Here is a 22,364-nt window from a genome sequence, read left to right on the forward strand (position 1 = left end):
CCACCTTCTCAGCTGCTGTTATTTATGAACAGTGTGATTGAAAAGTAAGGATGTCTGCAGTTGTCGGCAGGTGTGGGGCCCACAGTCCTCCATACTACACTAGAAGACTAGGTGAAAGATGAAAACGCCCACGTTCCCATGAAATCCAAGTGTCTATTCTTAGGACCTCCTTGTGTTAATGTTCAGGTTTCACATGTTATAGCCTGTGAGTCTGGTTTAGATGTGCTGTGGATTTAGAAGAGCTGCCTGCTTTTTTCTTTAAGAGCTGATGGGGTTAGTAGCCCGAAGTGCGGCAACTTTTTAGGAAACTTAGCATCACATTAATTGACAATAGATGAGTAAGGCATTAAGCCTTTGAATTAATTTAACAAATGGCAGTTCACCCTTGCAGATGTTTATTTTCAAAAAGTACAGCATCTCTTCAGACCGTCCTGCCCGCGTTCATTGATGCTGTGGCTGCTGTCGCTCCGTTGCTCAGTGTCCACAGTACTGAGCTCGGAGGAGGCGCCCAGGCACCGCCAGCGCCAGGCTCATGTCAGTACCCCACAGACGTGTGGTTCCCACAGTACCCCTCACAATCTCTGGAGTATAGAAATAATGTCTCTCTGTATGTATAGCTATGGTACGTAAGTAAATATACAAAATGGAAATAAAAGTATAGGATTTTGTTTTTGTGTGGAAAAATGAGGAGAATGTTGTTCACTTTCTTGAGGATGTTGCATTTCAAAATTCCTTAAGAGGGCCAAGCAGTGGAATCTGTTTAGGCAGAAGTCTCCCTAAAATGCTGAAAGTAAAGAATGAATCCCAAGAAAACCAGTGCTGAGTGTTCGTACAGACACGAGGGGAGAGTTGTCGTTCAGAAAAGTATATATTCCTTCCTGAGCTGTTTTTCCCTGATCGCTGACAGCAGTGAGTGATGCAGTTTAGATGTAGAATTACGCTAGAGGGCAGTTTGTGAAATCTGAGTTCAATGTCCTGCCTTTCAGTTGGATGGTCAGCCCCCGGGAATGTTAGGAGAAAGTGAAAGAAGGGAGCCTATTAAACCTGTCACTTCGGAACCCTCTCCCCACCTGTGTCTCTGTCTCATCCTAACTCTCAGAATTTCATGCTTTCTCTGCTTCTGAGAGAACTGGCTCTGCTTCAGATTATTTTCGTGCACTAGGTTTTTATATTAATGGATGGCCGGACATTTGTGCCCGTTTTTGAGATGCTGCCGAGTGTACTCTTTCTGCAGGCCTAGAGCCTACACCCTTCCTCCTGTCAGTTTCTGTGAGCCGTTACTAGGCCAGCCGACCTGCAGCCCTGGCCGTTCCGACGGTTCCCTGACAGGGCGTTAAGGCCCTGGCGGCACAGCCCTCTCTGGGGTTGGGTCTAGTTCTGTGAGTCGTGCTTCTGTTGCCTAAGGAGTCGTATTTCGTTAAGAGGGCAGCAGGCAGGGTTTCCAACTGGACCTAGAAGTGCTTAGAACACTGGTTCGAATAGCTAAAGCACTCAGTTTAAGAATTCTCATTTTCCACACCTCAGGACACAAGGAGATGGAAGCCGGCCACGGGAGACCTTGGCAGGCTGGCCAGTCCACGCCGCCTTGGGGCAGTTGTATGGCTTTCATAAAAGGAAAAGCGTTGCTGCACCTTGGTACCATGGCCTGCTCACTGTCCTGTCTCCAGTGGCTGTCTCCTCCCCTCCTGCCTGAACGGGGTAGGGGTAGGGGCATGAATGACTGCCCTTTCCTTCTTGCCTTTCTGGCACTTTGACAGGCTGCCAGCATATGTGGCTCCTGAGGATGCGCTCATCTTCTAAAATTTGCATCACCAGTTTTGAGCACGGATACCACTTGTCAGCCGAGAAATTAACTGGGTTCAGGCATCGTCCAGTGGTATTTGCTATGCTCTGTTTGGAAACAGCAGTCATGTAAACGCTCGTGGTAACACAGACTTGAGTCCTGTGACCTCCAGCTTTCGGGGCCCTGGAGACAGGTGGAGCATTGTGGCTCCTGTGTGAGGCAGGGAGCTGGCACGGGGTGGGGTGGGGGGTGGGGCCTCTGCCATCTGCTGCTCAGTAGCGCTGGGTCAGCCAGCGACAAGTGACTGACCTGACACTTCTGTATCAAGCATCCAGGTGGAACTGGAAGCTGAGGCGGAAAAGATGCGGGCATCCCAGCAAGAATTACTTTCCCTTGACGAATCTGTTTACACTCCGGACTTTGATGTGGCTGCACCACAGATCAACAGGAACCTCATCCAGAAAGCTGGCTACCTTAACCTTAGAAAGTGAGAGTGCCACTGCCTGTCTCTTTCCCTGAAATCTGTGTTCCCTAGGAGGGGCTAAAGAGCATCTGCTAAGTGCCCCAAAGAGGGCGGGGGTGTGCGAGGTTGGGAAGAACTGCCACGGCGCCCCTCCCACCTGGCACACAGGAAGTCTCTGGGCCCAGGCCCCACACTGCACGGAGAGATGGGGCTTGAAACAGAGTCATGTGAGTAAGAACCCAGTGCGTGGGCTCCAGGATATCACAGGCCACCCCTCCCCTGATCACCATAGCCATTTGAGGATAGATTCCTCTTAACTGTCATCATCTTAGACCATTGAGACCCTTCCCCCAGGCCCCCGACAGGTGAGAGCAGTGCTAGTAGTGACCCCCCTACTGAGGCCAGAGTCTAAGGGCCAGGAAGCTTTCAGAGTCATGTAGGTTTATATAGACTGAATCGCATATTAACCCTCAGGTCTTTAAATGTCCACCATGAATAAAAGGGATGATGTGCAGGTTTAATTGTGCCTAAGAGCAAAGGGGGGATGCTGTCAGGTGTGGTGCTGAGCTCCGACTCAGACACTCTGGCTGGGCCAGGCCGGGCCCCCCCATCACTTCGTCTGTAGAATAGAGCTGAAAATTGCACTACTTCATAAAGTGGTTACAAAGAGTGACTGAGGTAATTCCTAGCAGGTAGTAAGCACTTAAATGTTAGCTATTGCCATTTTCGGAAATTACAATTATTGAGAGGAAACTTGGTGCCTCGTACATAGTTGTTACTCAGTAAATACTGAGTCAGGTAAATATATCTGATATCCCCCAAATGGAATTGCCAGCTGTTTTCTTCCCGGGGTGGAGCTCTTCAGAGGTCTGTAAAGCTTGTTGAGATCGCAAGCCAAATGTCTCCTTTAGTTCTGTACAAATAGAAAACTCCACAAGGTTCTGGTCTTACTTGCCAGGAACTGGATTTTTCTCTTGTAAGCAGCCCACAAAACAGAATAACATCTAGCTGGAACAAAACCCAATATGGTAAAGTCCCCGCGATGCAGGGGGTGTGCTGTGAGCTGAGGTGACCCTGGTGACTCCAGCTAGATTTAGAGCAGTTCAGCTCTGTGTTTTTGGGACACAATCTTCCAGGTTTTCAGTTCCTGATGGTGATGGGCCAGTTCTGTTTCCACATGTTGGGTTTAGAAGCCGGAGTCTGGCTGCAGTGGGGGAGGCACACCCCGCCCACAGACTGGAGTTGGCCCTGGGCCTGGCATCTCCCGTCAGGACAGAGCCCAGAACCTCCCAGCTCATTCAAGCTAAACTGTACCTCTTCTGCTACTCTCTGCACTTGAATCTTTTCAGAGCAGTTTTACTTTAAAGAAACAGTATTTCTAAAATGCTGCCAGTACCCACAAAAAGGCAGAAAGACTTTGAGGTGCCACTCATGCTTCCTAGTACTAATGGGCTTTTAAAAACAATTCTTACAGTAAAACAGGGCTGGTCACCACCACCTGGGAGAGGCTTTACTTCTTCACTCAAGGCGGGAATCTCATGTGTCAGCCGAGGGGCGCCGTGGCTGGAGGCTTGATCCAGGACCTGGACAACTGCTCAGTGATGGCAGTGGATTGTGAGGACCGACGATACTGCTTCCAGATCACCACTCCTAATGGAAAATCGTATGCTGCTCGGGTTTTATTTGGGGGCAAACAGGTGTAGCGACTCCACTTCTGCCCAGGACCTCCTGGGTCATTCCTCTGTGCCTGCCCTCCATGGGAGCAGCCCCGCTCTGGGTGTTATTGACCTTTTGGGGTTTTGTGCCCTCTAAGCAAGCACACAGGACCATATGGAATCCAGCCTGCCTTATTTAAGATTTCCTGGGGAGGGTTTGTGGCCTTGGAAGAGAGATGACCTGCATGTGTGAGAGGGCGATAGGAGCTGGTTGTCCGTGCAGACCCAGAGGTGCATCCGCAGCTGCTCCTCGCCTATTCCTACTTAGCCTTCTCGTCTGCATCACGGCAGGGCAGGGATGAGGAGAGTGGGTACAGAACACCTGCCCGAGGAGGCCATTTTTCCAGCTGACACAGGAGATGTGGACAGTACATTCCACTGCAGTACCACTGGCAAACACGCTGTCCCCATGCCCTGCTGTGCACCCCATGGGCCCAGGGGAGGTCATGCTTTCAGAATGGCAGCCTTGTATCATCATGGCGGATCCCCTCCCAGGGGCACCCCCTCACATAGAGTAGTGGTTCCCGACTGCTCAGGGAGTGATCCCATCCTCAGTCAGAGCTGCTCTGCTTGCACTGGCTTTCTCTGTTGGGCTTCTGAGTTGAGAGTGTATTTAAACAATCGCATGTTTGGGGGAGGGGCGGTGTTCATATGGTGTTGACTGTCTCTTCTCTCAGAATGGCAGGGCGTTTTTAGACATCCTTCCTCCCTAGGTGACAAGAAATGACCTGGGAATGAAGATTCTGGACTCTAGTCACCGTCCCAGGCGGTACTTAACTCCTCTGGCCCTGGGTTTCCTCAGATAAGAAACAGGGATGAGATCTATGTCCCCCACCTCCCATAGATGAGACGAGGAACAGAGAAAGAGGCAGATGCGGAGTCCCTTTAAAGAGTGAAGCCTCTGTAAAAGCAGGGCAGTGTTATTCGTATCTTATTCCCCGGCCTGCTGTATGCAGATAGAGTGGAATGACTGCTGATTCCTTCTCTGGGTTTGGTTACACGAGTGGCGGGGTCATAGTCCTGTGTGCGCTGGATCATCTAAGCAGGGCCAGCAAGATGGCCCACACTGTAGAATCATGACTTGGGCTAGTAGGTCTGAGTCCAGCTTGCTCATTTTATAGATGGGAAAGCTGGAGGCCCAGGGAAAGGAAGCGTGTCCAAGATCACATTGTCCGTGAACAGCAGAGCCAGACCCAGAACCCTATTTGTTTCCTTCCCGTCATGCTGCCTTCCTGGCCCTTCCCTTTCTGGATGCCAGCTGAGTTCAGGTTATGTAGAATAATCCTCAGTGACTGAGATCTGGGAAGCACTGACTTAGATATATTTTATTTCAGGGGAATAATCCTCCAGGCAGAAAGCAGAAAGGAAAACGAAGAGGTAAAAGTCTTGTTCGTTTCACTTCTATTCTAGTATAGCAGGTGACTTTGGGATTCAGCGGGTTTTTTAATGTCTTCCACAGTGGATATGTGCAGTAAACAACATCTCCAGACAGATCTACCTGACTGACAACCCAGAGGTAACTCACAGCTGCCTTACCTGCATCTCAGCCCTTTTCTCAGTGTGAAAGGTAAGCAAGCGTCCACCTCCCGGAACTGAGCATGTCTTCCTGTGGATTTTCAGGCAGTCGCCATCAAGTTGAATCAGACGGCTCTCCAAGCAGTGACTCCCATTACAAGTTTTGCCAAAAAACAAGAAAACTCCTGCCCCAGGTAACTAAAGGACAAAAGAAAGCTAGCTTTTCTGGAGACAAACTGTGTATTGAATTTCACATGTATTAGGAATTTCACCCTTACAAACCATCCAGCGGTGGTCTGGTGTTCAGCCATGTTCCACAGAAGCAGCAGCTCAGACCAGGAAAGGGTAAGTATCTTGCCCATGTTCCCACCACAAATGGGTTGAAAGCTGTCTGATTTCCACATCCGCATCCTTCCCCCGGACTGTGCGGCTGCAGTCTGAGCAAACAGCACACGCAGTGAGTGTCCTAGTCAGGATGTCTGCCCACATTCTGTATCAGCGTCAGCAAAGTTGTGGAAACAAAACAAAATTTTTTTTAAATAAGAAAATCACCTCTTGTGTGACCATGTTTCTGTGCAGGCCTTATCAGCATATACTGGTATTTTCATGTGTACATTTATTTCACCATATGTATTTTTCATATTTTCATTTTTAATTATTCCTTTAACTACACACTATTCTATCATTATTATTATTGGCTATTTGAATATTTAGGTTGTCTCCCCTTTATTTTGCTGTTACCATTTATAGAAAGCATTTTCACACATACAGCTTTCCTCCTGTTTTGAATACTGCTTCAGGATATATTCCAGAAATGCCCCCTTTTATCTTACAGGAGTTTCCATTTGGTTAAACAACAGAAGGCTGTATTACCTGTTATGCTGACGAGGGTAGATTAACATCACGACTGGGTTTGGCCTCCGTTAGTGGTGTGGTAGAAAGAGCCCTGTTTCATGTTTTATGGATGTTGTCTGACTTCAGAACAAAGTTATCAGAAAGCTCAGAATGGTTAAGTAACTTCCCAGGGTCTTGGTGCTGTGCAGTGGAGCCAGTGTTCACACATCTAACACTGGACATGTGAGAGGGAACAGCGGAAGATAAAGCAAAAAATAGGCTGGATCTGACCGTGCACAAACTAGGTGCCCTGCTCAGAAGTCACAGGCCCCGGAGCAGGACTGCAGGCTTTGAAGAGGGAAGGCGTAGTCAGGAGCACTGGGCAGACTGCTAGGCAGCACCGGCAAGGACGGACCGGGTCGGGGCTGGCCTCAGGGCAGGGGCAGAGGGGCCCCCTGCATGTGGCTGCAGTAGCAGCTGTGAAGAGGAACATGAGAACCTGAACAAAGGTAATAAAAACGGGGAAGAGGCACGAAGTCTGAGGACACTCCAGCGCCATAATTTAAGGACGGAACCGTTTATGCAAGCAGCGTGCTTACAGAGTACTGCTCTAAGGAAAGCACTTTATGAATAGAAACAGAAAGGAAGATCCAGCCAGTGGGCTAATCTGTGAGCCTTGTACTGGGCAAATGCATCTCTCTCTGTAAAGGTACACAAATGTCAGAGGGACAGAGTGGAGAACACTACACTCAATTTGGAATTAGGGGACATGGTTTTAATAACAGCTCTGCTTTGAACACAGCTGGGTGTCCCTGAGTGAGTCATCAGCTTTCTGGGCCTCTCCTCAGCTTTTTGGCATAAGATGAGAGAAATCAGACCACCTCCAAGGCCTCTTCCAGCTCTAAAATGCTGTCTCCCTAGGGTGCCAATGTGAAGTTTAGTTCATGTTAGTAATTAGGAGGTGATTGGTTTTCTAAGAAACAGTTTGCAACTCAGATTTAATTATTCAGTAACTAATTTTTCTCCTGTGTTCTAGAGTAAGTAAATCACATTCTTAGAAAAGACCCCATAGAAGGGACAAGAACCCCTAGGAAAAGAGTGACTAGCCAGCCAAAGAGTGGAAATGTGGCGGATGGGGCTGTCAGATGGCTCCAGAGCTGTGAAGGGGAGGGGTACTAGCTCCCTTAGGGTCAACTCATTGCAAATAAGAATTGTTTTGATGACTGGGTTGGGGGTTGAAGCAGAAAAACTATGTTCTTAGGAACAAACTGCCGTTCACTTCCAAGCAAGTATCACATGTGACCTTCCCTCATTCTGTGGTTACTCATATCTAATACTCATTCATTTATCCAGCTGTTCAACAGATGTTAAGTCTCCAGTGTATGCCTGGGTACTGAGCTAGACCATGAAACATACAGACTTGGAAGGGAAAACAGGCAGTAGGTAAACAAACACTGAGTGAAAATGGAGGAAAGCACCATTATGTTAAAGACAAGGGTGCTGTCATGGAGAGCAACAAGGAGACCTATTTAGGGCCTATCTGTCGAGACAATATTTAAACTGAGAAGTAACATGAGAAGTAGCCTCCTTGCAAAAAGCCAGAGGTAGTGCATTCCTGCTGGCAGATGTGGAGGCTGAATGGCTGAACAGAGCTTGGCATCTTTCAGGAAATGAAAGGAGACCAATGTAACCAGACGATGGTTGGCAAAGGGAGATCACAGAGCAAGAGGAGGCTGGGGAGGGAGGTAGGCAGGGACGGATCATGAAGAAAGTAATGGTCAGGGGGTCGGGGAGCTGTGGAAGGGTTTTAGGAGGGAGGGGTGTGTGTGTATCCAGTGTACGGTTTCCAAGGTCAGCTCTGTCCGGTGTGGAGGACGCAGAATGCAGAGCTGGGCAAGCAGGTATCCAATGAGGAGTTTGTAGCATTAGTCCAAGGGAAGATGATGGTGTCTTAATCCAGGATCATGGCAGAGGAGATGAAAAGTAGATAGATTTGGGTCTTATTTTGAAGGCAGAATCTGCAGGATGTGCTATATATGAGATGTGGAATGGAAGGAAAGGAACAAAGCAATGGATGACCAGAGTCTGGGTTGAGCACCTGGGCAGATGGTGGTTAGTATTTAAAGACATGAAAAGAGCTGGTAGTCAGTATCAAGAGTTCAGTCTTGGATATGGTAAGTTTGAGCGCCTCGTGAAGCATTCCAGTAAGTTGTCTGGTAATCAGTCAACTAGTGATACAAGTCTGGAGTGCAAAGACAATGTCTGGGCTGGGTCTGAATTGGGAGCCCATCAGCATGGAAATGGCAGGAGAAAAGATCATCGAGGGAGGAGCCTAGGACAGAAGCCTGAAGAACTCCAATGTGTGGAGTAGAGAAGGAGCCTGCAAAAGGCACTAAGAAACATCAGGAAAAGTAGGAGGAAAATCTATAAAGTGAGGCATCAGCAGAAACCAAGAAAGAAAACTTTCAAGGAGGCAAGGTCAGTATGTTAGGTGCTTTGAGAGATCAAGCAGGATGATGATCAGATTGTCCACTAGAGCTGGTGACCTGCAGATCACAGGTGATGCTTTAGTCTGCATCCTTTCATTCCTCTGTTCAGAGTCTTCAGTGGCTCCCTACATGCAGAAGTCAAGTTAGACCCCACCTGATGGTGTTACAGCCTTCTACAACCTGGCCCCATCCTGTCTTCACTGTGTCATCTCCCCTTAGAGCCTCTGGGGAGCCAAAGGCTTAGGACTTGCTTCCTCCCCTTGAAGCTTCTACTCACGCCTTCCTCCAGTGCTTCACTTACTAAACCACACTCCTCTCTTATTACAGACTGCATCAAATAGCAGATGTGATTCTCTCATTTAGGTGACTGAAGCAGTGTGAGGCTATGGGAAAGCACTATACTGGCTGTGAGACCTCAGTTCTTAATCTGGCTCACCCACCAGATAACTTGAGTGCCATTTCTGTTTCTCTAGAGGCTTTGGTTTCCTTTTCTGTTAACAGTGGAGCTTAAACTAAGTGTCTCTCCTTGCAATGACTATCAACCAGTCTGCCTACTGTGTTTCTACCCTCTTTCCATTCATTATGCTCATTCATCAAATGGTATTGTAAAAGTTTCATACAATATATTTAGTTATTGACATACTTTGAGAAGTTTTGAATACTGATGAACAAAATACCCAAATGAATGGAAAGATATTGAGAGTCTTTTTACAGTTCAAATAATGTACAAAATCAAAATACACTGACATTCCTTGGCCCTCAAAGGCATTTACACTCTAGCTGGGGAGAAAAGATTATGAACATATGAAAGGTTAAATACAACATGTGCCACAACCTCAAAACAGCCCATGTGGGCACAGTGCTAAGCTCTGGAGGCACAGAGAGGTCCAAGACTGTCTTCATGAGAACCGCAGGACTGCAGAGGAAGGACACAGTCAGGCTGGCTTGAAAGGCCTAGTGGATGAATGGGGATTTGAGCTGGTGGTTGAAGTACAGAGAGCCGGCCAGCAGCGGAACCATGATGAAGCCAGAAATGAGGAAGAGCACACGGCATGTCTGGTGGAGCTCTACTGGGGTGTGTGTGAAGGGAGCGGAGAGGGAGGCTCCCAGGAGAAAGGACAGCCAGGTGCGTGAATGCTAGGCCAAGATGTATTATTCATTAACATTTTTGAGTTCCTATTATGTACCAAGTAATAAATATGATTTAGCTACAGCCCCTGCCCTCAAAAACCTGTCTCAAAGGGAGAAAGATACAAACAGGAAATTAATAGGTAATCTAGTAAGCAGTTAACACAAGGCAGAATGCTGTGCACCAGGACTAACTCTGGGTCATGGGGAGAGCTAAAGGATTTTAACCATGGACATGGATGACATTTCACGAAGATTTATTTGTAGAGTGGGTTAAATCTCCTTTACCTATCTATAAAAGTCACATCAGCATTCAACATGTATTCATTTGATTTTAAAGGCTTATGGTTAAAAGATTTAAATTTTTTTTTCCTATTTTGTACTCCAGCCAGAACCTGCAAAGTTCACAGATGGAAAATGACAAGATTGTTCCCAAAGCAGCAGGCATTATACCTGAAGCGGAACAACTAATTGCACCTGGAACACCCATTCAATTTGATATTGTGCTTCCTGCTACAGAATTCCTTGATCAGAACAGAGGGAGCAGGTATGGGCTCAGGGGGGTTAACTCTGGGAGAAATGAAAATAAATTTAACATCTCTTGTGTCCCCATTCACCTCCAAAGACCGCCGCCTTCTGACTTAGAGTTCAATGTTAGGTGTCCTTTTAGCCCACACCGTCAGGATGGTTGACTCTGGCTGTTCTCCTAGGCGTGCCAACCCTTTTGGTGAAACTGAGGATGATACGTTTCCAGAAGCAGAAGGTAAGTGGCCACTCTTGTGTGCTCGTTCTTTCCCCAGCACAAAGTGACCAGGGCCACTGAAATAAGATGTGAAGTCATGTTCTAAAGAGCTATGAATTGGAATAGGAGTTGAAATTATGGCCCACAGATGTGGTGTCCTCTGTGAAAACTCATTAGGACACATGCCGTAGGGCAGGTCAGGGGGAGGCTGACAGATTACCTATCCCTGTGGTACCATTAGCCACATCCATACCCTTTTTCTAACTTCTGCATAGAAATGCTGCCAAATCTAACTCTAGTTTCACTAAATGGCAAACACTCAAAGAGGATAAAGCGGTCACATTAAAATACCGTCTAGGTGAGTCGTAAATGCGCTATTTCATTTCAGAAAACCAAATGCACAAATAACGGCTCATTTTTGAATTTGAAGATAACATGAAAAAAGTATTAGTTCAGATTCAGACTTTTGTTGTTCTGATTTACGTAAGAACATACTCAACAGAGCTGACCGTAGCCTGCTCCTGCACAAAGCGGAACCTGAGTGCCTAGCCACGGCGATCTAGTCATTACAGGTGCTGGCAGGACCTCACTTTAACACAGCTTCATGACTGAAGCCTGAGAATGTCATCAGAATGAAATGCCACTCATTTAAATTTAAAAGTAGGACTTAAGAACTGGCATTCCTTACAGCTTTAGGCACAAAAGGTGGGGGGAGGAATAAATTAAGAATTTCGGATTAACAGATACACACTACTGTATGTAAAATAGGTAACAAGGCCTACTGAATAGCACAGGGAACTATAGATAGATACGTACATGCATAACTGAATCACTTTGCTGTAAATCAGCTATATACTTTAATTTTTAAAAAAAGGGAAAGGAAAAAAAATAGGCTGTGCCTCATCTCTGACTCTCCACTGACATATAGCTGGCTTTTCATACGGTTCAGTTTGTTAACAGTCTATACAAAGAACTTTCAGACTTGTAAAAACTATCTTCATATGGGAGTAACCATTTATGACATTGTATCAGTTATTTTTTCCTAATAAGTTTTGTAAACCTTAAGTTATTTTTAGAGGCAAGGATACTAATAGGGCAAGTCAAGAAAAAGTAGGCTTCTTAGTTTCAGATAGTGAATAAGTGAATTGTTGTTACAGAAAAAAAGGATCTTTTAAACCTTCATGATCTTCCAGTTGTGCTTGCTGTTGTCAGGTTATGTGCCATCATCAAGGCGGCAGTGCTGTCAGTTCATCAGAACCAAATAAGTTCATAGAGTTTGAGAGCTCCAGTAGTGTGTGGAGTATCATCACTGCCCTTCAGCGATCAATGATGTAAATTAATTGAATGAGACCCAAGGTCAGGTATTCAAATAGATTTTCCTCTGTAAGAGGACTATTAGTGGGCCAAAGTAATGAATGAATTTTCTGTTGTCTGGTGGAAAAGCTCTTATTTTCAGAGAAAAGGCGAGATGCATATACTGCCACTTAGATGCAGTCACCTGAATTTTTAGTGTTAGAAGGATGATCATTTGGTTTCATTTTATAGATGAAGAAAAAGAGGTGCTTTTCTAGCCTAATAAATAGTTCCAGACAAATGTGGACAGTTCAGAGCATTGTCCGTTTGGGGTTTATAAAAGCTGAGTTTTGTGTTTGGGTGGAAATCCCTCCAGAAAGCAAGGCAAACCTGAAGTCTTCAACCTGTTCCCAGACGGCACATCTGCCTCTGGTGTGCAGAGTGGCAGGCAGGGAGTCAATGTGATCCTGAACAGAAAATGCTCTCTTGCAGATTCTCTTTTGCAACAGATGTTCATAGTTCGGTTTTTGGGATCAATGGCAGTTAAAACAGACACCACTACCGAAGTGATTTACGAAGCGATGAGACAAGTATTGGCTGCTCGGGCTATTCATAACATCTTCCGGATGACGGAATCCCATCTGATGGTCACCAGTCAGACTCTGAGGTATTCAGCTTCATTTTCAGACCTTCTTACAGCTTCATCTGACTCCTCTTTTAAGGCATGTTTACTCATCTGCAATGTTCATCCTAGAGTACTTGTTTGATTAAGTGAAGATGCTACTCTTCTTTCTGCTTGTTACATTTCAGTTTTATAAGATACAATGAATGGAAGATGCTCCCTAAAAGACAAGAGCTGGTATTTTTAGAAATTGGTATCTTTAGTGGTGAGTGAATCCTACCCTACTGTGCATAAAGATGCCATCACTGGAGAGTTACTCTGTGTCTCAGAGCTTGAAAATGGAAGATTTTTTTTTCGTTTCCATCTCTGAGAATACTATTTATAAAAATTAATTAACAGTGAAAACAGAACCATAAGCTTGCCTGAGATAACTAGATCACCACAAGGGAGATCTGATTAGTATCTGTTGGGCCGAAAATAAGCCAAGCCATATTAACTGCACGTTTCGGGGTTTCTAGTAGTAAGATGTGTATGAATGACAGCAGACGACGGTCAGGTTGTGGTCGGCATGGGCTTTGTTAAGAGTTGCACTCTCTAATACTGTGGCTCCATGTGGCACCTGAAACCTAACTCATCTGCATTGGGAAGTGTTGTAAGTATAAAACACATACCCAATTTCTAAGATTGCATACTATCTCCCCAAAAGAATGCACACTATCTTAATTTTTATATTAGTAACATGTCTAGCTGGTATTATAGGTCTATAAAGTATATATTAATTTCACCATTTCATTTTTTTTCTAACTGGCTGCTAGGAATTTTTTACTTACATATGAGGCTTACACTAAATTTCTGTGGGACAGCAGCACTGCTTTAGAGCCTTATTCCTGACTGTGGCATTTATTAGTTGTATGAACTTGGGCAAGTTACTTAACCTCCATGCCTCGGTTTCTTCAGCTATAAAATGAAAACAACCATATCCACACCCTATAGAGTTGTCACGAGGAATAAGTGAGTTAATACATGTAAAACATTTACAGCCATGACTGGCACGTAGAAAGTGTTCGATAAATGGTAGTTTCCAAAAAGTTAACTAGTGCTTTGGCAAAAATCAGAGTATAGTTTCTTCCACTTACTAAAAATCAGTCCTCTTCACGTATTATAAAGCTTCTATTTACAATGAGATTCTTATGAATAAAACCTATTTAAGGCTTTTCTCCAAGTATGTCCTGAACCTTTCATAGGCATTGTTTAACCAAAAAGATCAGAGTAAAATACATGTAAAAGCACTGTGAAAAATGTAGTGTATCAGAAAACACTACTCAAAGGGCAAAGAACCCACAGTGGGAGAAAACATTTGCAAATCACGTATCTAATCAAAGGTCTAGTACCAAAACTAAAGAACTCTCACAAATCAACAGAGGGAAAAAGCCCAGGTAAAAATGGATGAAGGACTTGAGTAGACCTTTCTGTATAAAGATATATTAATGGCCAACAAGCACATGAAAAGACGCTCAGTGTTGAGTCACTAGGGAAATGCAAATCAAATCCAGAACCACTTCATGCCTACTAGGATGGCTATAAATATTTTTTAAAAAGAAAGTAAAAAAAAAGGGTGTCAGCAAGGATATGGAGAAACTGAAACTCTTGCTGGTGGACACATAAGATGGTTCAGCCACTGTTCAAAATAATCTGGCAGTTCCTCTGTAACGTTCAGAATTCCATTTCTGAGTAAATACTCAAAAGAATTGAAAAAAACTGTTAAAACAAAAACTTGTACACAAACGTTCATATAATAGTACTATTCACAATAGCCAGAAGGTAGAAATAATCCAAATATCGATCAAAAAATGAATAAACAAAACATGGCATATACATACAGTAGGATATTAGCCTTGAAAAGGAATGAAGTACTGGTACACGCTACAACACGGATGAGCCATCACCATGTTACGTGAAGGGAAAGAAGGCAGGCCCCGACAGCCACGTACGTATGGTCACTTACGTGAACTATCCAGAAAATAGGCAAATCTGTGGAAACAGACAGCAAGTTAGTGAGAAGCTGCCAAAAAGTGAAAATAAGCTGGAATGGGGAGCAGCTGCTTTAATAGGTATGGTGTTTCCTTTTGAGGTGATGAGGATGTTCTGGAACTAGACCGTGGTAACGGTTGTACAATGTTGTGAATGTACTAAGTATCAATAGTGGTCAGTTTTATGTCAGGTGTACTTTACCACTATATATACACACAGTTGTATATTGGAATTCATGTTATGAGACAATCTAGAAGTCACAGAGAAAATCAGATCTTGAGAAGCAAATCCAGGTTACCTGATTTAGACAGAAAACTTTTAAAAGTTACTCAGAAAGTATGACATGCATGTTTTAAGTTTTCATGTATAGAAAAATTTTACAAAATACCTAAGAAAGTTATCCCAACTTGAGGGAAATTGTTTATGGTGTAGATTTTAAAAATCATTAAATTGATATTCATTTTAACATTGATTTAGCTTTGTAGCTTAAAATTCCATACACATTTTCTCATTTTCTTAACCGCCTTTTTGAAGTATGGAGGTTCCAGTTGAGAGAAGTCAGGGCGATTCGCACAAGATCATAAAGTAAGTAAGTAGCCAGGCTGGGATCTGAGCCCTCTCAATCCCTCGCTTTAACAAGTATAAATGCCTATATTTCAAACTTTAACCATTTGTGGCGGTGGGTAATAGCTTTGAGACATAACTTACGTATTGTGCAATTCACCCATTGTGCAATTCACCCAGTGTTTTTAGTACGTTCAGATTTTTGCAGCCATCACCACACTTTTAGAACATTTTTATCATCCCCCCAAAGAAAACCCGTCTCTGTCAGCAGTCATTCCCTCCTTCCCTGCGACGTGCTCAGCTCTACGCAGCCACTGACCACTAATCTTGCTGTCTCCATAGACGAGCCTGTTCTGGACATTTCATATAAGTGGAATTACAACCATCTTTTTAACAAATAGATTGTTTTGCTTTTACTTATGAAACTCATAATCAATAATAAGCATAATAAGCAAATCAGTAACTTATATAATACCAGGTGTTAGAAAGTAGAAATGTGTATCTGTATATAGGGTAACAGCAAATTCTCTCATGCAGTTAGTCTTCCCAGAGACATCAATTGGATTATATTAGATGACGGTTAAAATGTTAAAGAGTGTATCTAGAATACCTTCTTAAAGTTACTCCTACATCCAAACTGATAGGGAATCGTTTCAAAATCCCTTCACTGTTCTCTCACCTCTACCCCATGTTTTAAAAAAAATAAAAATTGTTAGAAGTATCTGTTCATCTAGTACTTCAAGGGAAACAGACTGACAGTCAATAAATGTTGGGAAAGTGGCCATATAGAATGTGATCCATCCACGTTATACAGAATTTTCTGGAGAATTATAATGCTGCCTTTTTGGATAAGTACTGAAATACCGTGAAATTAATTCTCTGCTAGTCTTTCACAAAGATACCCTGAGGCCTAACCTCACAGGTTCGGCTGAGGCAGAAACCACGGCACATGCTCCCTTGGACGGTCCATGGAGCTCTCACCTCACCCTCATCCAGGCCTTATATTTTCATATTTGGAGGGTATTTGTGTAATTCCATTCTGAACTTCTACAAACTCACGTAAGAGTATAATTTTATCCAACTTTGTGATAATGAATCTCTTAAAATTTCAGGTTGATAGATCCTCAGACTCAAGTAACAAGGGCCAATGTAAGTACCTGCATGCACGCTCGTTTTAATGATTACTCTTTAATTCACCTTTGTAGCCACCTTAACCATAAAGTAGGCACTTAATACAGTTGCCAAATAAATGCCACTAATAGTGCACTTTTTTCATGACTTTTTCCATGAAGAATGACCTTGTCTGTTTTTTAATTCCAGTTTGTGGTTTGATAGTCAGTCTGTTCCTATTTTTTTGTAGTTTGAACTTACCAGTGTCACCCAGTTTGCTGCTCATCAAGAAAACAAGAGACTGGTTGGCTTTGTGGTCCGCATGCCTGAATCCACAGGTGGAGAGTCTCTGAGCACATATGTTTTTGAAAGCAACTCAGAAGGCGAAAAGGTCTTGTTACTTTCTTCACTTTAAGATTCTGTAATGTCAGTCCAAATCAAAGGTATTTAAAGGGTTACTCTGTACCACCTCCCTGGATATTCTGACTATTCTGCCTGTCTTCATTGACGAGTTTATCTAATAATACCTCCTGGGAAGGCCCAACTGAAAGAAACCTGACAGGTTAAGTTTCCCTGTAGAAAACACATATCAACCAAAATTTAATGGTTGAAGTATTTTTTAGTAGAGATATCAGGAAACGTTAAAAGCAGTTTCCCTCAATTTATTCTTTTTTGAAAAATTAAAGCAAAAATAACAATGAGGAAAGTCTGTTCTCAGGTAGCAAATCGAGGAAGCAGACGTCAGGAAAGTACATCTAAACTGTTCTTTAGTATGAAAAACTTTGTGGCTAACATTCACTACTTAGAATTAGTCAAAATGCATCAACCCTTTCAGGAAGTATCTGTTTGCCTCTGTGTATATGAACATGCAGTGGCAAAATATGGTTGAGAGAAAGGAAAAAGTATCCTGTTAAGAACTTTAAACAATTTAATAACTTCAGTTTTCACTTAACTTGAATATTTTTTGTACGCACAAACTGGCATCAGGAGACCAAGACAGGTGGATGCTCATGTTCAGAGCCCCGTGTAATGAGTCTCCTGTAGCCAGGTCCCCTGTCCCTACGCTGACATGAGCAGTGACCTGATACTTTCATAATCACATTTTTTTCTGAAATTCTTTAGCCTTTGCTGCCTTTGCCAAACACTACTTTTCTTGTCTTTTGCAGATATGTTATGCTATTAATTTGGGAAAAGAAATAATTGAGGCTCAGAAGGTAAGGTGCATTTTAAATGTGGTGGTTTAACAACTACTTAGGAGACATCTATACACATACTAAGATTTCGTGCAAAAAGAAAAATGCTCACAAGGCAGGGTGGCCAAGTTTGGAATTTCCTTTTAAGCATTCTAATTACCAAACACTTCCGATCAGCTAGTTCTATAGCCACTGGTAACACATGGAGTTCTTAGTAAATATCACTGCTGTAGCTCCTGCTGTCTTATCAGGTTTCTTTGCCTGCTGTTGTTGGCTAGATTTCCTTTCTTTCAAATTAAGATGATACAAACTTAAGTGTCTACTGTGTGCTCTAAGGCCCTGCTCCTTCCTGAGTGGTCAAAAGCCCAGCAACACTGGCAGATGTCACCTGGAAACTTCCTGGAGGTGAAGCCTCTCACACCTATCTGTCCGTCAGCAGCTTACAGTCTTTCATTTACACAACAAATGTTTGAGAGCAAAGTTTGTGGAAGAAAAACCCTGGACTTACAGCAGTGAGCAAGACAGACAGTTCCTGCCTCAGGGTGCTTCTAGTTCAGCACTGTCCAGCAGAACCTAATGCAGTAATAGAAATGATCTATTTAATATTCAGATTGACTATGGCTAGTGTAACTAAGGAACCAGACTTTTAAATTTTAATTAAATAGTAACGGTAGCTAATGGGTATCACACTAGTGCAGTTCTGTCAGGGAGGGGCAGGTAGATCAAGGATTAAGGCCAACATACATGAAAAAATAGCAAGCACTGACTGCAAGTTTGTATTTTATGGCATAGATCAGAGTTGGCAAATTTTCTGTAAAGGGCCAGATAATAAATTTTAGGCTTACCATCTTTGTTGCAGTGACCCACTCTACTGTTTTAATACCAAAGCAGCCATAGATAGTATGTAAATACTTGGCATGGCTGTGTTCCAGTAAAACTATTTATAAAAATGTAGTTTAAGTCAAATGGCCATAGTTTGCCAACTCTTGGTATAGATTAAAAGAGAGGAAAGAAAAGTGTTTAAAGACAAAGGTGTTCTTTAAATTAGGTGCAAAGGAAGCTCCTGTCTGGACTCTCCCCAGGAAGGTGGTTCTGGGTTGGCTAAATAAATGATATTTTGGCTGAGAAGTAAAGCCTTAGCCTAGTTTCTGGAAGTAGTAATGTGATTAAGTTTTTTTTTAGAGATGTAAGGAGACCCACCTGAAGGCACACATAGACAGGAGTCCGAAGGCATGAGGCTAGATTACAGAACACAAACATAATGACAGCAAAGCCAAAGGGGTTTTAAGTGCATTTTAAGCATTTTCTTTTCTCCTTCTTAAACTCCCCTAACTTCAGGATCCAGAAGCATTGGCTCAGTTAATGCTGTCCATACCACTAACCAGTGATGGAAAATATGTACTATTAAACGATCAACCAGATGACAATGATGGAAGTCCAAGTGAAAACAGAGGCGCAGAATCTGAAGCATAATTGTCTTGCGCCTTTGGGGGGAAGAGCACCCAGGAAGGAGAGCTGCCTCCTTAAGGGTTTTCAACTTCTCTGATACATACAGGCACACCACCTGGTTTCAGAATGCTGACAATCGCTTGTGGAATGTACTCTTGATGCCTTGATACTGAGACTTGGGAGGGAAACAGTAAGAAATGGTTGACAACATACCCAACTACAAATGTTATTTTAGGTGCTTTGTGGTAAGTTCTTTTCTTAGATTGCATTGTTCAGCACTCAGAATGAAATCTATAAAAAAAAAAAAAAAGATTGTTCACTTTATTTCAGTGTCATCTCTTTTCAGTTTCCAGTATCCTTTTAAAAAAATGGTAAAAGCCTAGATTTATAATTTGATAAACACTAAATATTTCCTATTAATATAATCTATTTTTGTATTTTACTTAATGAGCTTTAAGTGCCTGTCATTCTGAAAATTGTGTATTTATAATCAAGCTTGTCTCGTAATTGGACCTAGCAGCATTAATTTGCACAGTCAGGTGATGAGCCCTGTGCTTTGAGGCCCAGGCACTAGCAGAAATGCAAGTCTAGTTCTGGTAACTGTTCAAACATCATGCAATAAAAAGACTAGCAGATGAGTACCACAAAAGATGTTTCATTTTACATGGGAACCTTAATGAACCAGCACTCTAGAAGTTCATGGTCCTTCAGATATTGTTGTTTTTACTGATGGATCACCATGGACAGGGTGCAGCTCTACCAATTCCTGTTTCTTCTGAGCCAGACCCTCCTTAAAGAAGGGACCAGTTAATTTTAAAACTCACTTGAAGCACAGCTGGCCATGTGGCTTAGTATGAAAGTTCCTATTTCCACCCTGACACATCTGGTTCCAGGCATCCCAGCTCACTATGAAATAAGTATAATGATCTTGAATTGCTACAGTGTTTAATTATAACCAAGAATATCATTGTCTTTGTAATAAATTAACCTAGCAATAAATGCTAGCAAATAAAAACTATCATTCTGTTTCTTTTGCTTTTTGTGGTTATTTTCTAGAATACCCATGGAAGAAAACTAAAATTGTTTTGGTTAATTTCCAAAACCAAGGCATAATGAAATCACAGCGGGGGCGGGGGTACTATGCGACATGATGAATAATGTGATTTCAATGCCGAGTTTTTAAAAGGTGGTGCTTTTTTAGAAACGGTAGATTAATAAAACAACTTTTGCAAATCAAAATTAGGTTAAAGGGTTTAGCTAAGGAATAATGTGTGCACCATCAGAGACACAATGAGCTGTTCAAAATAGTAAGAGATTATACACCATAAAATATTAGTTCAGTGTTAACTAATGCCTTACAATTTGTATATCATAACCACAGTAGATCAGTAAGTTCTGACAGGTTTCAAGAGCCACAGTCTCCTGAATTTCTTGCTTAGAATTGTTTGGCAGGGGAGGGGAACAATATTATTGGAAATGGAAATCAATTTTTTTTAATTTAAAAAATTAAGAATGTGTGTAAATATCTATAGAAAACACTATGGAGGTTCCTCACACAACTAAAAGTAGACTTACCATATGATCCAGCAGTCCCACTCCTGGGCATGTATCTGGAGGGAACTTTCATTTGAATAGATACACGCACCCCACTGTATAGCAGCACTATTTACAACAGCCAAGACATGGAAGCAACCTAAGTACCCATCAACAGACAGTCGGCTTAAGAAGATGTGGTGTGTATATGTATGTATGTGTGTGTATACACACACACTGGAATATCACTCAGCTATAAAAAATTACATACTGCCATTTACATGGGTGGACCTAGACAGTATTACACTTAGTAAAGTAAGTCAAAGACAAATGTTATATATCACTTATATGTAGACTCTTAAAAATAATACAAATAAATCTATATACAAAACAGACTCATAGACACAGAAAACAAACTTACGGTTACCAAAGGGGAAAGAGAGGGGGAGATAAATGAGAAGTATGGGATTAATAGATACAAACTACTATATATAAAATAGATAAGGACTTACTGTATAGCACAGGAACTATATTGAATATAAATAACCTATAATAGAAAAGAATCTGAATATATATATATAAAACTGAATCACTTTGCTGTAAACCCGAAACATGATATATATTGTAAATCAACTATATTTCAACTTTTAAAAAATGTGTGGCTTAACTAAGCCACAAAGCATGCAAATCATAAGACAAATCCAATACATTAAAATTCACTTCATAAAAAAATAGAATGAAAACATTAACTTTAGCATATTAAGCAAGCACACATGACCAACAAAAATTAGTATCTAGAATATATAAAATATCCCTACAATTAGTAAGAGAAAGATAAATTGAAAAAAAAGAAATCATAAAGGCATTTCATAAGGTAAAAAGGGCTCTTAAACAAAAATATGTTCAATCATACAATAATCAAGGAACTGTAAATGAAAAACCACACAGATGATGTACTGACCAGACAGCAGAAATTCAGCCACTGGCAGGGATAAAACAATGAAGAATCTCACCTTCTGCTGGGATGAGAGAACAGTTGGGCATTCTTTCTACTGAACTTGCAGGTGCACCTGGCCCTACCACCTAGGAGATGCACTTGGGAGCACACACCCAGAGACACACACACTAACAATTACAGCAGCACTGTTCATATTATCCCAAATTTGGAAATAACCCACATCTCAACACAATAAAATACCTGTATCCATATAACAGAATATGGGAGAAATAAAACTAAATGAACTACATAGCTATATGCATCACATGGATGAATTTCAAAAATGATATGGAATTAAAGAAGTCATAAGCACAGAGTTAAGAGTCTATATTACCTGAAAAAACATACAAAATACCACCATATTCTTTAGAAAAATACACATAAGTTGTAACCCTAAAGAAAAGCAAGGAATGGTTACCACCAAAATTCCACACTGGTTTCCTCTGCAGTGGAAAAAGGAGCTGATACCTGAGAAGGAATAACGGGACCAACTAAGGAGGTAGCAACAGACTCTTAACCCATGTGGTGGCTGTGCAAGAATTCCATTTTTATTTACTAAGCAGTACATACATATATACTCTTTTGCATGTATCTTACTTTTAAAATAAAATAATTTTAAAATTTAGAAACAGTGAGTGACTTGCCCTTTCTCTCAACTTAACTTAAATGTGTACTGATGGCATAGGAAAAGCACTCTGAAAAATTAACAAGTGCCGAGGAAATGAAAGCTGGGAGGGTGGAAAACGAGGTCTTTTTATTAGCCAGCTAGTCTCACCAATTTTCATTTGCCTTTGGTTGTCCAGCCATCTGTCAGACTTTACCTTTAGGGAAGGGAAGGATCTGCCCTACACTGTCAACACTTAGCTGAGCCATTTAAAAAGGAATACTTTTTATGAGACCAAC

At 42.2% G+C, this 22,364-nt stretch overlaps 2 protein-coding genes across 3 annotated transcripts in view; one reads left to right on the top strand and one right to left on the bottom strand.

Annotated features, from left to right (window-relative positions):
* Positions 1-19,959, top strand: part of APPL2 (adaptor protein, phosphotyrosine interacting with PH domain and leucine zipper 2) — a 52,678-nt gene extending 32,719 nt beyond the window's left edge. Inside the window, exons 10-21 of one of the 2 annotated variants that reach the window (XM_006205874.3) lie at positions 2,112-2,270; positions 3,721-3,909; positions 5,296-5,338; positions 5,421-5,477; positions 5,582-5,670; positions 10,316-10,474; positions 10,638-10,690; positions 12,455-12,629; positions 16,292-16,328; positions 16,540-16,680; positions 17,456-17,503; positions 18,821-19,959. In XM_006205874.3, the coding sequence (XP_006205936.1) occupies positions 2,112-2,270; positions 3,721-3,909; positions 5,296-5,338; positions 5,421-5,477; positions 5,582-5,670; positions 10,316-10,474; positions 10,638-10,690; positions 12,455-12,629; positions 16,292-16,328; positions 16,540-16,680; positions 17,456-17,503; positions 18,821-18,955 (1,285 nt within the window). In that variant the 3' untranslated portion in view covers positions 18,956-19,959. The remainder of the gene's footprint in view (positions 1-2,111; positions 2,271-3,720; positions 3,910-5,295; positions 5,339-5,420; positions 5,478-5,581; positions 5,671-10,315; positions 10,475-10,637; positions 10,691-12,454; positions 12,630-16,291; positions 16,329-16,539; positions 16,681-17,455; positions 17,504-18,820) is intronic. The other variant, XM_015240638.3, reaches the window with a different exon arrangement.
* Positions 19,960-20,993: 1,034 nt separating this feature from the next.
* The window catches only part of WASHC4 (WASH complex subunit 4), a 53,916-nt gene continuing 52,545 nt past the window's right edge, over positions 20,994-22,364 (bottom strand). The window contains exon 34 of the mRNA XM_072973075.1: positions 20,994-21,011. The gene's annotated coding sequence lies outside the window, so the exon portion shown is untranslated. The remainder of the gene's footprint in view (positions 21,012-22,364) is intronic.

Source organism: Vicugna pacos, chromosome 12, assembly GCF_048564905.1.
Source record: "Vicugna pacos chromosome 12, VicPac4, whole genome shotgun sequence".
Lineage (NCBI taxonomy): Eukaryota > Metazoa > Chordata > Mammalia > Artiodactyla > Camelidae > Vicugna > Vicugna pacos.